This window comes from Varanus komodoensis, unplaced genomic scaffold, assembly GCF_004798865.1.
Source record: "Varanus komodoensis strain SLA01 unplaced genomic scaffold, ASM479886v1 scaffold37, whole genome shotgun sequence".
Lineage (NCBI taxonomy): Eukaryota > Metazoa > Chordata > Lepidosauria > Squamata > Varanidae > Varanus > Varanus komodoensis.
In genome coordinates, this window is record NW_025335889.1 from 1,557,875 (window position 1) to 1,571,611 (window position 13,737).

At 44.7% G+C, this 13,737-nt stretch overlaps 1 protein-coding gene across 1 annotated transcript in view; it reads right to left on the reverse strand.

Moving 5' to 3' along the window:
• Positions 1-1,584: 1,584 nt before the first annotated feature.
• Positions 1,585-13,737, reverse strand: part of LOC123028435 (somatomedin-B and thrombospondin type-1 domain-containing protein-like) — a 13,361-nt gene continuing 1,208 nt past the window's right edge. The window contains exons 2-5 of the mRNA XM_044440218.1: positions 10,319-10,513; positions 8,982-9,060; positions 7,647-7,823; positions 1,585-1,702 (exon numbers count right to left, since the gene is read on the reverse strand). Coding sequence (XP_044296153.1) covers positions 1,585-1,702; positions 7,647-7,823; positions 8,982-9,060; positions 10,319-10,513 — 569 coding nt within the window. The remainder of the gene's footprint in view (positions 1,703-7,646; positions 7,824-8,981; positions 9,061-10,318; positions 10,514-13,737) is intronic.

Sequence of the window (13,737 nt, forward strand, 5' to 3'; positions counted from 1 at the left end):
CATGGCTCACTTGACTCTGTGTAAGGCATTTTGCAAGTGAGTCAGGCAACAATATCTCAGTGTCACCAGTCCAATTACTCATCTTTGTACTATCCCCAAGTGCCAACAAATGAAAGGCCAAATATACCCAACCTGCACAAAGATGCCTGAATGCTCTGCAAACTCACACAAACAAATCCAAAGGCATCTTTCATTTCCCTGTCCAACAAATTGCCGGGGAGGCCACACTCAGGCTTAAGAAGCGTTTATGAAGATCAGGCCTTGCAGCAGAGCACCAGTTTGTTTCCAGTAGAAAGCTGCTACGAGGGGCCACAGCAAGCTGGAGCACAGGGCGCTCATCTCACCCTCACCTGCATGCGGTTCTCCTGATCTAAACTGTCTCCTAAAAGCTCATCATAACCTGACAAGGAAGGGTTGGGAGAACCTGACAGCCAGCGGTCAAATTTGGCCTTCCAGAGTTCCCCTGCTGGCTTCACCTTCTTTCCTCAACCTTTTGGTGGTTTTTCTTTTCTTTTCTTTTTTGCATGCCCCCCCCCCCTCTAAAAGTCTGAAATGTCTCTCTGAAAGCTTGATTACCAGCGGAAAGAGTATTAAGATACAAAAACCCAGTATGTTTTGCCCTGACTTTGCCTTTGGCACCAGACCTTTCCTTTTGGCTCCAGTCAGAACTGGAATGCAGTCCACCTTCAAAAACTTGCTTTTAATCATATCAAATCAAGTAGGATGGACATTCTACTGAAACAGAGTCCTTTGTGCAATGACATTTTCTGAACTTTTTTCCTCCGGATGTGGATTTATCCTTATCAGGGCCTCCAAAGTTCACTGAGTTCAGGCTCAGATTCTGCAGTACGGGGACTCCTAAAAGCCTACTTCAAATAATAGTTGAACTTTACATACCCCCAAATTCCTCTCTGGATTGGATTAAACCTGAACAGGAGAAGAATTCCCAGTGTTCTCCCCACACCACATAAAAAAAAATAAATCCCAGTGTCCGAAGGGACTTTTCCTCCTTGTGTTCCAAAGTGAGTTGGAGAGCCAGAGAAAAAGAAGGTGAAAAAGAGCTCTCCATTGCTCCCTCTGCTGCCTCACTCCTTCTGAAATACCTCTGTCCCGGACAGATAAACCATGGCAAAAAGAAATGGGAAGGAAGGTTTGAAGGGTAATTTGGGTTAGGTGAATGACATACTAAGCTTGGCTTAGCATGAATGCTAATTTCCATTTTTCAGGTGACAATATCCCGGTGCATTTCCAAATCAAGCCAAGCTGAACAGGGGCAAGTTTGCCCGCATTTTGTTATCCTTTCTCAAGATGGTCTGTCAGCACGTCTCAGGAAATACTACACAGCACCTCTGGCACAAAGGTCCCTCTCTAAACCCTGCTGAGATTCTTTAAAATACAAATACCCGAAATTTAAGCTAGGGCCTTTGCTGTGTCCTATAGCACCAGCTGAAGGGTCCTGAAAGCAGACATGCCTTAGAATGCATCTTGGAATGCATCAGTCAGCAGTCAAGCTCTTCACAGCCGGATCTTTGTGATGAGAATGAGGAAGTGAAGGCTCAAGTCAGAGAAGCATTCATGTGGCAGTCAGATGAATAAGAAGCTATGAACAGAAGGACAAGAGCAAGAGTTCAACTGCTGAACTTTCTTCCAAGTTCCTCTGCACCTTGGATTCCCCACAGCCTGCCAGTGCAGTAGCTGGTTCCTGCAAAAGAAAGAAAAGGCAAAAGCAAAGGTGTGGCAATACATCCACTTCTCCCAGGGCAAAAACGACTCCATGGGTCAGCCAGGATTTCCGCAAGCTGGTCATGCACAGAGCATATAGATTCAGAGGATCACGTGAAGGGTGTGCAAAAAGGTCCACCCAATTCAAATATCTTTTTACATACTTCAATATTAGCCACAGACTGACCTTGTTTAAGAAGAGGGACAACACAGTGGTTTCAAGGCACCCAAAACTCCCTGCCAGAGCCTCAAGATTCAGTACAGCTAACTGAACAGCACTAAAGCAGAATGATCCACATTTCACATTTGTATGTGTCTCTATTCCCCAGTTTGCAACTCCATACATCTCAGAGGCCATTTATATTTTGACACGTGGAAGCTGCTTCAAATAGTCTTGACTGCTGTTCTCCCCATTGTTGGAGTACATGCCGTCTGCGTGGAGCTCTAGCTCCTATCCATGGCATCACCTCTTGAAAAGTAGCAGAGCTAGAAATATGCTTGCCCAAGACTTGCATTGGTTCGTGTACGAATGATCACATGATTAATTCTCTGGGATGCTGGGTTCTGTATCCATAACCTCAGTTCCTGGCAATGTAGGAACCCTTCATACGTGGAAATGAAATGCTTCCTTTCTACACTGCCCTGTAACCAAAGCACTCAGGCTGGTTTACAAGCGATAGTATAACCAATTATACAAATAACATAACCAAAGGGTTAATATTTAAGTTTCGGATAGTAATGTGCAGGCTCACCTTTGATTACAGATGCTGTCCTGCTGATGAAGAAATGCAAACAAGATTATATTTAGAAAAACAGCTTCTTTCATCCTTCCCCATTTGCATGTACATAAATGTCCATAAGAAAGCTGCATTCCAGTGACTGCCTCTGCCTGCAAACTGTAAGGAACTGCTAATCTTTGCAGGCAGGAGGTACCAGGTTTTCCATCAATTTTCAATGCATGCTCTTTGCAAATGTCAGTAGCACTTATTCAGGCCTGAATTTTCTAGTACCCTTTTTAATGTACTAAAACTTGCTACATCAATAAAAAGGCTGGTTGTTTTAGGCTTCTAAAGTACCAGCTGGAAAAAGAGACAAACGCCACTGCAGCAGCCAAGCTGTCTGCAGCTTTCAAATCCAAATTTTAGGTTAACTTGTGTGCTGTACGCTGTTCGGGCTCTTTTCAGAGAGACAGAGGGAGGGAGGGAGGGAGGGAGGGAGGAGGAGAGACTGTACTTTTTCAAACTCTGGGGTTACCTATTTTGGTCCCAGTGCTATTGGCACTAAGCACCTGAGTTTGCTATTAGAGGGAGTGATGATGCCTCACAACCATCCTGTCCTTTCATTGAACCCTTGTAAGACATGAATTGTCTCAAGACTACATGCCCTTTCCACCCATTCTAAAGACTTTCTCCAGCTGCTCTCCCTTCTCAAGTGAACAAGAGTGGCAGATCTTCATGTCGCCACATCCCCCAGTTGAACTGACCAATGCCTCGAAACCTATTTTGGGAAGAAAGGAGGAAAGATATATTGACAAACTGGCCCAGTTACACAAGACATGACCTTGTGGGACATTCCAGACATGGCTGAGCTAATTCAACAAAATGCTTTGAAGTGTACATGTGCAAGACCAAAATTAGATCAATCCATTAAGGCAAATTCATAACCGGTGAAATGCTTTAACAAAAACTGTTTTCCGAGCCCAACTTTTTCTCTTCTTTTATAAAAGATGGAAAAAAGGGATCTCAACAAAAGCAACAAAAATGGCCACTCAAAACGTGCTTGTCCTATAAGAGCAGGCAACCTTTCTGCTGAGGGCTGCCTGTCAGGAGGTGAGCAGGGTGCAAGGCCACAGGCCAGACTGTAAGGCACTGAACAAGCCAGCTGCAAAAGCCAGGCCAGGGGGCTTCTGTCCGAGGGGCCCAGCGGGGGTGTGAGTCCTGGGCATCTACCCAAAAGCTCCTCCCTTTGATCTGGCCCTTTTTGGGAGATACCAGGACATCAACCTGCGACCTTCTACATGCAAAGTGTGTATTCAACAGTGAGTGATAGCCCTTCCTTGTCCCCCTTTCCAGCCTCAGCTACCCACACTTTTTTGGAGGAAAATTCAGCATCTAGACCAAGAGCGGGGAACCTCCAGCCCAATTTGTACCCCACAGGCAGCCCAACCACTTGAGCCTTGGGTGAGGCCCCTCCCCTCCCCTAAAGCCCCACCCCTTAGAGACCAGCAGGAAAGACGTCCGTACTGTAATGCTGGATCAGACTGGAAATTATAGAGGGACTTTACCTGTGCAATGCTCCCCTTGCAAAAGGAAGAGGGTAGTGTACTAAGTGCCTTGCCCACCCAAATTCCTCCCAATGCTGCTGCATAGATACTTATAATTGTTTACTCTTAACATTGCATTTATGTCTTGCCTTTCTTACTCTTGCAAGGAACCTAGGGCAGCTTCCTCCTCTCCCCTTTATCCTCACAACACCAACCCAGAGAGGTGGGTTAGACCAAGAGTCCATGACCAGCCCAAAGTCACCCAGGGAGCTCCAGGGCTGAGTAGGGACTAGAATCATAGGATAGTGGAGTTGGAAGGGGCCATGAAGGCCACTGGGTCGAACCCCCTGCTGTTGCAGGACACCACATTACACCATCCCACTCTGATGGCTGACTAGATCCCAAATCTGCTAAATTCGAGTTCAGTACTCTTAACCACTACACCACACTGCCTCTCCAGGTGTGAGCTGGAGGAGCACTCCTCTACCTGTTGCTTGGTTGGGCTGGCTTTATTGGGTGTGGACTTCCCCCAGGCAGAGAAAGTCTGCATGTAGCCAAGCCAAGAGATCCAGCCAGCTTTTGGCCAGGAACTGGATGATGTCAGTGTGCATCGCCCTCTCAGCTGAGGTCATCCGCCCCACGGAAGGCTTGTGGCAGTGATACAGCTCCCTAGCCCCTTCTAGTTCCCCTTCCTGGACTCCACAGAAGCCAATTGTATTGTCCTACTCTGCATAGTTCATCCACACGAATTCATCATTTGTCCTTTTAATACTCTTTTCTGGGTAATTTTTGGCTTTTCTCTCCAACCAGCTTGAACACGCTTAAATAGCTTCTTTCCTTAGCATGACAGAAAATGTGGTTCTATCAGGGAGCCTTCCAATTCCTAAAGAAAAGTCTCACCAGCCTCAAACTATAGTTCTCAGGACACTTGGGGTAAACCCTGACAATGTTTTATCTTATTATAAAATATATACTTATTATCAAAAATTAGCCATGTATTCAATCATAATGTAATGCAATCAATTACATTTGGGAGCCAAACTATATACGTTAGTTACCTGTTTAAACAGGCATACCTAACCTGGCTCCTATTTTGGATCCCATGCCTGTTTTCTCCTGAAAACTGCTCTCTCCTGCTTCTGGGCACTTCAGCTCCTTTAAAGTGCTCTTCACTCAAAGCAGTACCTTCGGGAGCAGACAGCAGCCAAATGGATGGTGGCTTTCAGCAGGAATTCATTGAGGAGCCCCACAGCTGCTTTTTCTCCGAAATAAGAGCAGCCAGGTTAAGTCGGCTTCCTTAAACTGGTGACTCAACACCATGTGTCATCTAGCTCATTGAAAAGTTGGCTTCCCCTTGATGAGAGATGTGCAGAAGCAGCACTAGTGAGTAATACATTGGTTGCATCAGTTGACCAGGTTTCTTTGCCGCAGTTGAATCACTGCAGCTCATACTATGGAATTCACTGCCACAGGAAGTAGGGATTGCTTAACCAGTGCTTATAATGGTTTAAAACGGGATTGGACAAATTCATGGAGGAGCAGGTGGCTGTCTGCTACTAGCCTTGCTGGCTATGTGCTGCCTCCATTATCAGAGCCCGCATGCTTGCGTACGCCAGTTGCTGAGGCGCTTGGGCGGGCAAAGGCCTTGTCCCCATCCCGTTGGTGGGATCCAGTGGACAGCTGGTTTGCCACTGTGTGAATGGAGTGCTGGACTGGATGACCCCTGGTCTGATGCAGCATGGCTTTCTTATGTTCTTGTTCATATATGCAAGTCATCACTGGATAAGACAACTAAGGCATGGTGAACACGCATTTGCAAACTCCATCTATGCATGTCAGAGTTGCTGGACCTTTCTCAACCCAAGAGACAAATTCAATGTTTCAGCAGCTCTCTGGGGCCACTTCCCAGTGAGGGGAGGCCCAAAGGCAAAAGGGCTGGAGCAAAATATCAACCTATTTTAGCTTAAGTCTCTTCCTACCAAGACTTAGGAGAGGCTTTCACCCTTTTAGAATGGGGAAAACAGCAAAAAAATGGGAAACCACCAAATAGCTGGTGGTCATTGTAAAAAGAGTGGAGCCAGAAGAAAGGTGTGTGGCTAGCCAGGAAGCCCCAGACAGCTGGAAATGGAGCTCAGTTGAACAAGATCTGGCCCCAAGCTCATCGCTTTCTCTATATAAATGTGTAGCAAAGGAATGGCTATAAACTAAAAATGTATGTATGTTTGTATGTATCTACCACCATTTTTCCTGCAAGGAACCTGAGGCAGCTTACATAAACCTCCTCCTTTCCATGTTATCTTCACAACAATCCTATGAGGTAGTTTAGGCTGGCCCAAAGTCCCCCAGGGAGTTTCATGGCTGAGTGGGGACTAGAACCTGCATCTCCCAACTCCCAGTCCAACTTTCTAATTATTGCATCATATTGGCTAAGGATCTTGGCCTTCTTTTAGAAACTTGCAACTCAACAGTTTTTCATTGCACATTATTACATTCTTTTACTTGACTCCAGGGTTTTCCCAAACAGAAAAGCACTGTGTCTGGGTTTAACTTCCATTCACATCTTTCCTGTATTTTATGGTCTCTCTCAACCAGTACGCTTGCTATTATGACTCTCTATTGAAGTAACTTTTGCAGGAATATGCCAAAAACAGCGGGGTAGGGGAAAGAATATTTACAGCTTCATTCTTGTTCTAGGACAGAAATAAACCCCACCTAGAAGAGTTTGACCGCTGCAGTGTGTTTACAACCCCTAATAAACCAGCTTATGTGTACCACAAAATCTATTTAGAGTCCTGAAATAAAGCATCTTAGAAGTACTGTCACTGCATCATCAGGGCAGAACTATGCATTCCAATTGTTACGCATTAAGAACTGATCTAGCGTGCCAAGATGCTTTTCAGGAATGATTCAGACTCAATGAATGTCCATAATAATTGCAACATCAAAGGATGACTTCAGTGTATGAATCAGGAATCACAGATCTAACACTAGGAGTGGATGATTCTGTCAAGTCCAGTTTTGCTCATTTCCTCAGTGTTGAGTTTGTTTCAACCCATTTTTGCATGCATTTCATTCTTTTTTAAGTTCAGACACACAAAATTTCCTGTGTAACTTTTTGTGCATTTTCAAAAGTTAAGCATTTTGTACATATTTTTGTTTCGCGTTTTGTCCAAACTATACACATTCGCAGGCAATTGCCCCCGAGGCAGTGTTCCAGTATGCCTTCCTCTGTCATCTGCCATGTGTGCCATATTTCTGTGCATATTTTTCAGTGGTACGTAAGCATTTTATGCACTTTTTTGATGTGCAAACTAGGAGTGCACACTTCCTAAGTAAAGAGGTATCTACATTGAACTATGCTCCACGTCTGGATCTGGGAAATGCCAATTTGGGGCATTTGCATAAGAACTGAATTCATTGGCCCCCCATCCCTATAGAAAATGTTCATATCATCTCCCTAGAATCATGTGCAAGGTGCCAGTCATGTAGATTATGCAAGAGATGTACATACATGCGTGAGCTTTGTTTTTGTAGGAACATCATCAGGAGATCCTGATCCAGGCACACGGACTATACCAGGAGTGTCAAGACCCTGGCAGATTAAAATGAAACGATCCAACAGACATTTCCAGCTGAGCAAGACAGAAAGGCGGACTCTCACTTTTTGGCTCCACTGCCATCCCCAGAGCAGTGCAGGCTCCTGGAATCCAGGGCTGGGTGCTGGCACTCCACACACACGGTGTGCCCTTCACTAAGGTATTTCATCCAATGTGTGTATGAGCTGTTCCCATGCAGGCATCCTTCCGTGATGGCCGTCAGCTGAAACTCGACGCAGTATCTGCCGCAGAAGAGAGAGAGGAAGTGACAGGAAGCGCAACCCTACACGCCTGGCTGCCAAAGCCAGAGGCAACACGCCTCTCAGTGCCAACTGCTAGCAAACACAAGTGGAAAGGCCCTGTTGCATCCATGTCCCACCTAGGGGCTTCCACAGACATCTGGCCAGCAGGAATTTTTGCCTTCTGTCTTAACACTGAAATCCACGCTCATCCCACATGGCTGATGGGTGGGAGGTTCAGGAGGGATAAAAGGAAGGACTTGTCACAAAGTGTGTAGTGATGGCCACGATGTGAAGTGGTTTTCAGAGGGGATGGGACTCATTTGGTACCTTCTCCAGTAACAGAAGAAGCCTGCCTATGTATACGGGTTGGTAGGGAACATCGGTGGGAGGATGCTGGAGCATCCAAGCCCGGCTTGTAGGGTTCCCATGAACAAGATGGGAACCTGAAGGAGCGCTTACATCCATATATGCCCGCCCGCCCCCTGAGATCAGTGGGAGAAGCCCTTCTCCGGGAACCCTCCGTGAAGGAAATTAGGAAGGTGAGAACTCAGAGGAGGGCTTTCTCTGCAGTGGGGCCCATCTATGGAATGCGCTCCCCAGAGAGGTCTGCCTGGCGCCGTCGTTATTTGTTTTTCGGTGCCAGGCAAAGACCTTTTTATTCAAATGTCATTTTAACTGCTAATAGTATTTATTTATTTTATTTTTGGCCAGGGCGACTTATATTGTTAACTTATTTTATATTGTTAATTTATATTATTTTAATTGATTCATGTTGTAAGCCGCCCTGAGGCTTCGGCGAATGGGGCGGCATAGAAATTTTCTAAATAAATTTGCTAAATAAATAAATAAATAAGATGGATGACCAAGTGGTGACCCTCGCCTAAGGCAACTGGCCTCTTTTTATGGTCTTCGCCAGACCCCTTTATATTCAGTGGGGTTTGGTCCCCCGTATGCCTGATTCAAAGCACTGGTGAAACTACTTCTCATCTGGAGGAAGCAACAGGGTATGCAGGGGCATTCGCCCCCCCCCCCCACCAGCACCCTCAACGGTATCCTACCCCTTCTGCTTCTTTTACGTTAACCAAAGTACCACCATGTGACCCGCAGGGTCATGCAATGATACTAATACTAACTACAGCGCTCAAATGCATTACTCACCCAGTTCGCTCATTCTCACTGGACACTGCACGCTTTTTCCTTGCTTTCCCATAGCCTCCAGTGGTTATTAATGCTGGGACTGATCACATCAAAGGGAAAAAGCAAACGCAACAGACATGATAAGCGACAACTGTGCCCCAAGCCCACTTACATCTGCAGAACAATAAAGATCAGGACATTTATGGTCTCTAATGCCATTTCATTTACCCTCTGGCAGGAAATCAACAACACTTCCCTCCCGCATTTCCAGGTCACCCAGGATTATCCATCATCCCACGGAATGGGAATTCTTCTCCAGACCTGCTCTGCAGAATCACCTTGTCATAACATGCCCGCTTCAAATCATCATCCCAGCAACTGGGAAGGAAGGAATGAGCTATTTTAATAATAATTCTCAGCAGGTTTGATAGCAAAACATATCCCAGTTTTAAAATATATCACTCAAAGTCTTCTCCAGCCCACAGATTTTATTTCGGTCTCAGCAACACTGGTTTTAAAAAAAAAAACTAGAAAGAAATGAAGGAAAAAATAATAATTCCTGTGAACTAGCAAGCTTGGCTTTCTGGTGGGTGTAGCTGGCCATGGCTTTGGCCATGTATATATTGCCAAAAAAGAGGAGATGTATCACCAAAAGAAGAGGAAGTGAACTTTGCCTGTGCCAACTTACAAGAAGAAATGCATATTTATAAATAACAGTTATAGTTCAAATAGAAATACAAGCTATCACTTCCTAGTGAAGTCTGTGACAAGGTGACCTGCACAGCTAGCTCCGAGCCTGAAGGGTAACATTTGTGGTGTAATCTTGTGCATGTCCACAACTCCCAGAATCCAGCCAGACAGTCGCACTGTTTGGGGCATGCTGGGAACTGTACCACTTTTTTCTGTTCAAAGAGGTATAAGACTTCACCCTTAATACTTGTTGATGGACAATGTCAGGATCCCTATTTCCCCATCTTATGGTTCTCTTTCAAAGCATATTGTCTTTTTCCTAACCTATGGCCCTTCTGACTTTGAGAAGGAGGATAACAAGTGAGTGGGGAACGAGATGCCATAGAGCCACTAGATTCTCTCCGTTTCCATTCCTACGCTCAACAGGGAGGCAGGTTGCAACGGGCTCAGAGGATTACAAAATGTAAAAAGTTGTTTGAGGACTGAGAAGCAAAAAGAGCTTCTGCCACTCCTTCACCCGTCCCAGCAAGAGCCAGCAGGGCTTAGGACGCAAGGGCAGACCTTTGTGCCCCTGTCCTTAGTACATCAAAAAGCCTACCTTAGAATCTTGCCATGAATCTTTCTCCGCACATCACTCAAAATCCAAAATGGTGCCCTGTTCCACTTACTCAAGGACTGCTTGCACTCTGTCCCTTGCTGAGTCCAATACTCCAAGCAGCCAGCCTTCTCCTCCAGAGGGGGGCATGCCTCCCCGCCATTTCTTGGCTCCCGGACTATGCGCCTCCTTCGGACACGGTACGTCACTTTGCAGGGTTCCGCACAGCCACTCCACTCACTCCAGTCAGAGACCAAGCAAGAGACCACTGGAGGAACAACAAGCAACATCCTGCACATTGGCAAGTCGACAGGAGTCCCCTGGAAAGAGAACCTGGACTCATTCCTGCCAAGCAACTTAGATGTCCAACCTAGTTAATGTTTGACTGAGTGCCTGTTCGTACCTACAGTAGAGCTTCAGTTATTGGGTAGTATAGAGATGATGATAACAGTGGTGATAATGATAAAGATAAGATAGACTGCACAATTTCGTTCTGCCATTAGGACATACCTTTTTTAAAATGTCCATCATTAAAAAAAAAAAAAAAACCACAGCAATGGTTCACTGAGAAAGATCCCAGCTTAAACTTTTCTCTCATTTTCTAGTTAGAAAATGGACTAATTTTTGTAGGTCAATTTTCTACCTACAGGATGGGTTCTTTATTTTACATAAGGCTACATTCCAAATTCTATTTTCACAGTCTGAAATGATCCAGTTCATTTTGCTGGCTCTGGTAATTAATGTGGAAGTACCAGATAGAATAGGTGGCATGATTTTTCTACATGTGCAATGCAAAGCACAATGTGTACAGCTTTTATCTAAATGTGTTTGTCAATAGTGATGTCTTTTTATCCCCTTCTCAGTCACCAAAGTAATTTACTATAGGCCAAAACAGCTATGAAAATAATGCAGTCTCTTATTTCTGCTTTTTCCAGAAACAGGCTGCCTGTACTTCAGCAAATTCATTGTCCTATATTTCTGCCTCAGACCATGCAATTTTGCTGCAGTAGTTGTGTTAGGGCTATGCTTAAAACAAATCAGCTGTGTTCAGACAACACACACCATGGCTTGACATCAGTTATTAAACCCAAGAAGAGCCATGGCACCCACAGAAACCATATCATACAAACCCAGTGAGTGTGGTTGAGCAACCCTAGCAAACTCTAAAACAGACCATGGATTATCCAAGGCTTGTTTAAACCTCACATGACCCACACTTGCAGGGTTCACACAGCCAGACAAATCCCAGGTGATGGATGCATGCTTAAAATTGTGGGTACACATACTACACATGTGTTAAATAGTGCATAATTGCCCCTTGCATTATGCAAAAAACCCCTAAGAGTCTTGAGTGGCAGAAAGAAACAAAATGTACAGAAAAATGTACAGAAGAGGTATGATAGCAACCCAATGTGCAACAATGAGAATTGATAATCACCAAAATAAATGGAATTGCATCAGAATAAGTAGATAGCAGACCAACAGCTGTCCAATCACCCATTCTATAAGAGCAATAATTCACAGGTTCTGTTGTAACTGTCTTGCACCAGCACAGTTCATATATGGTCCTGTCATATGTGCCTATATTGTTCCATTTCATACCAGGTCAAATATGAATAGGAAGAAGCTATGATTTTGCAGCGACCAAAGCCACTAAACCAGCCCTTCCCAACCTGCTGGCCTTTAGAGGCATTTGGACCCCAACCCCCAAAATTCCCATTCAGCAGGGTCATTGACTGGGAATTCTGGGTGTTGAAGTCCAAACATGTCTAGAAGGCACAGGAATTTGGAAGCTGCACTGAACCAAAAATGCATCCTCCAAGTGGAAGTCAAACAAACCACAATTTCCAACTAGGGGCCAAAACAAAAAGTACTTTAAATGCATATTTAACAGCGATGACTTTTTTCATTTTTTGTTTGAGCTCTAGCATGTGAGGCGGGCTTTTAAGATCTGCACTGGGACACCTGCACCTTCTGTAAAGAAGAATGGGAAAAGGCATAACTGAACCCTCTCTGTACCAGTTGCTAGGAAGCAGATAGCTACTTTTGCATTCATGTTTTGTTTGAAGGTTTCCTGGAAGCAGATGCCCAGCCTCCGTGCAAGGGGAATGCTGGATGAAAGAGAACCTTGCTCTGATTCAGCTGGGCTCTTCTGATGTTCCCAGCTATGGGTACCTAAATTTTAAGTGGGAGTTGCATTCTCGAGATTGCTGTGGGGATGGGGAGACAAAGAAGATAACAGAATAATGTGCATGCAAAACGTTCCACTCAAGTGATCAAAAACTTTAAAAAATGAAGATGCAGAATAATCAATTCAAGTTGTTACAACTCAGATTCAAGCTAGATATCAGGAAAAGCTTCCTCACTGTCACAGCAATACAACAGTGGAACCAGCTGCCCTGAGAGGTTGTTGGCCCTCCCACACTAGAGACATTCAAAAAGAAGCTGGAGAGTCATCTGAGTGGGATGGTGTGAATCGGTGTCCTGCAATAGTACAGGGTTGGATGTGATGGCCTACTTGGCCCCTTCCAACTCTGCTAATTTATGATTCTATGTGCTACAGGGCAGTGCATTTGTCACACTTTGATGGATAATGCATTGTGATTCCTGAAGAATTCCACAAGATGGCACCACTTCAGAATAGGATGGTGATAATAAACATAAATCAACAACCCACAGGGGGGGATAAGGGAAATGCATTTTGGTAGATCTGGCAAATACTTCCCAAGCAACTTGTGATTTGGGACAGGATAATTTTATTTTGTCTGATTTTCCTGCCTAAAATAATAGCTTGCGTTCATTTTTTCACTACCATATGAAGCATTTGTCTCTTGGAAGGTTTTGCAGATATGGTGAAGAGAAGTGTGACAGAAGCAGGGAGTGTTGCACCAGCCAAATTCTGAATTAGGCTAAATAGTGTAAGTATTCATTCATTCATTCATTCATTCAAAACATTTGTATACTGCCCAATTGTGCCACAGCACCTCTGGGTGGCTCACAGTCATATCTCAAAGTCTTAACTTAAAAAAAAATACTCTAGTCCTTAAGGAGTTGAAAAGCAGTTTCAAATTTGCAGACATCTAACAGAACCTCAGAAGCCAGAAAAGGGTCTGAGCAGGATATCTGTCAACACGACCTTGAAGACAAACAAAGAGATCGTCACAAAGTAGAGTGCCTTACACCGGGGAGACAGGCACAGTAGCGTTGTGCAGCATGGGCTCACTGAATGTGGCAACAGCCCCTTTTTAATAGCAGCAGCCTTGATGTCATCAGCCACACCCTTCAAACTTCCTTGTTCCCTTTTCCTAGCAACCCTATCTTGTCCCTTGTTGTAATGAAAAGCCTGCTTTTGGATGGACAATTAAGACCCAGTAACTTGGTTGGACACCGTGATAACCCACACCAAAAGCTGAGTTTGAACTGAGTGTGGGTTGTTGTTCAACTGTGGGTTGTTGCTGAACCATGAGCCACTATGTTGTCTGAACCCAGCTG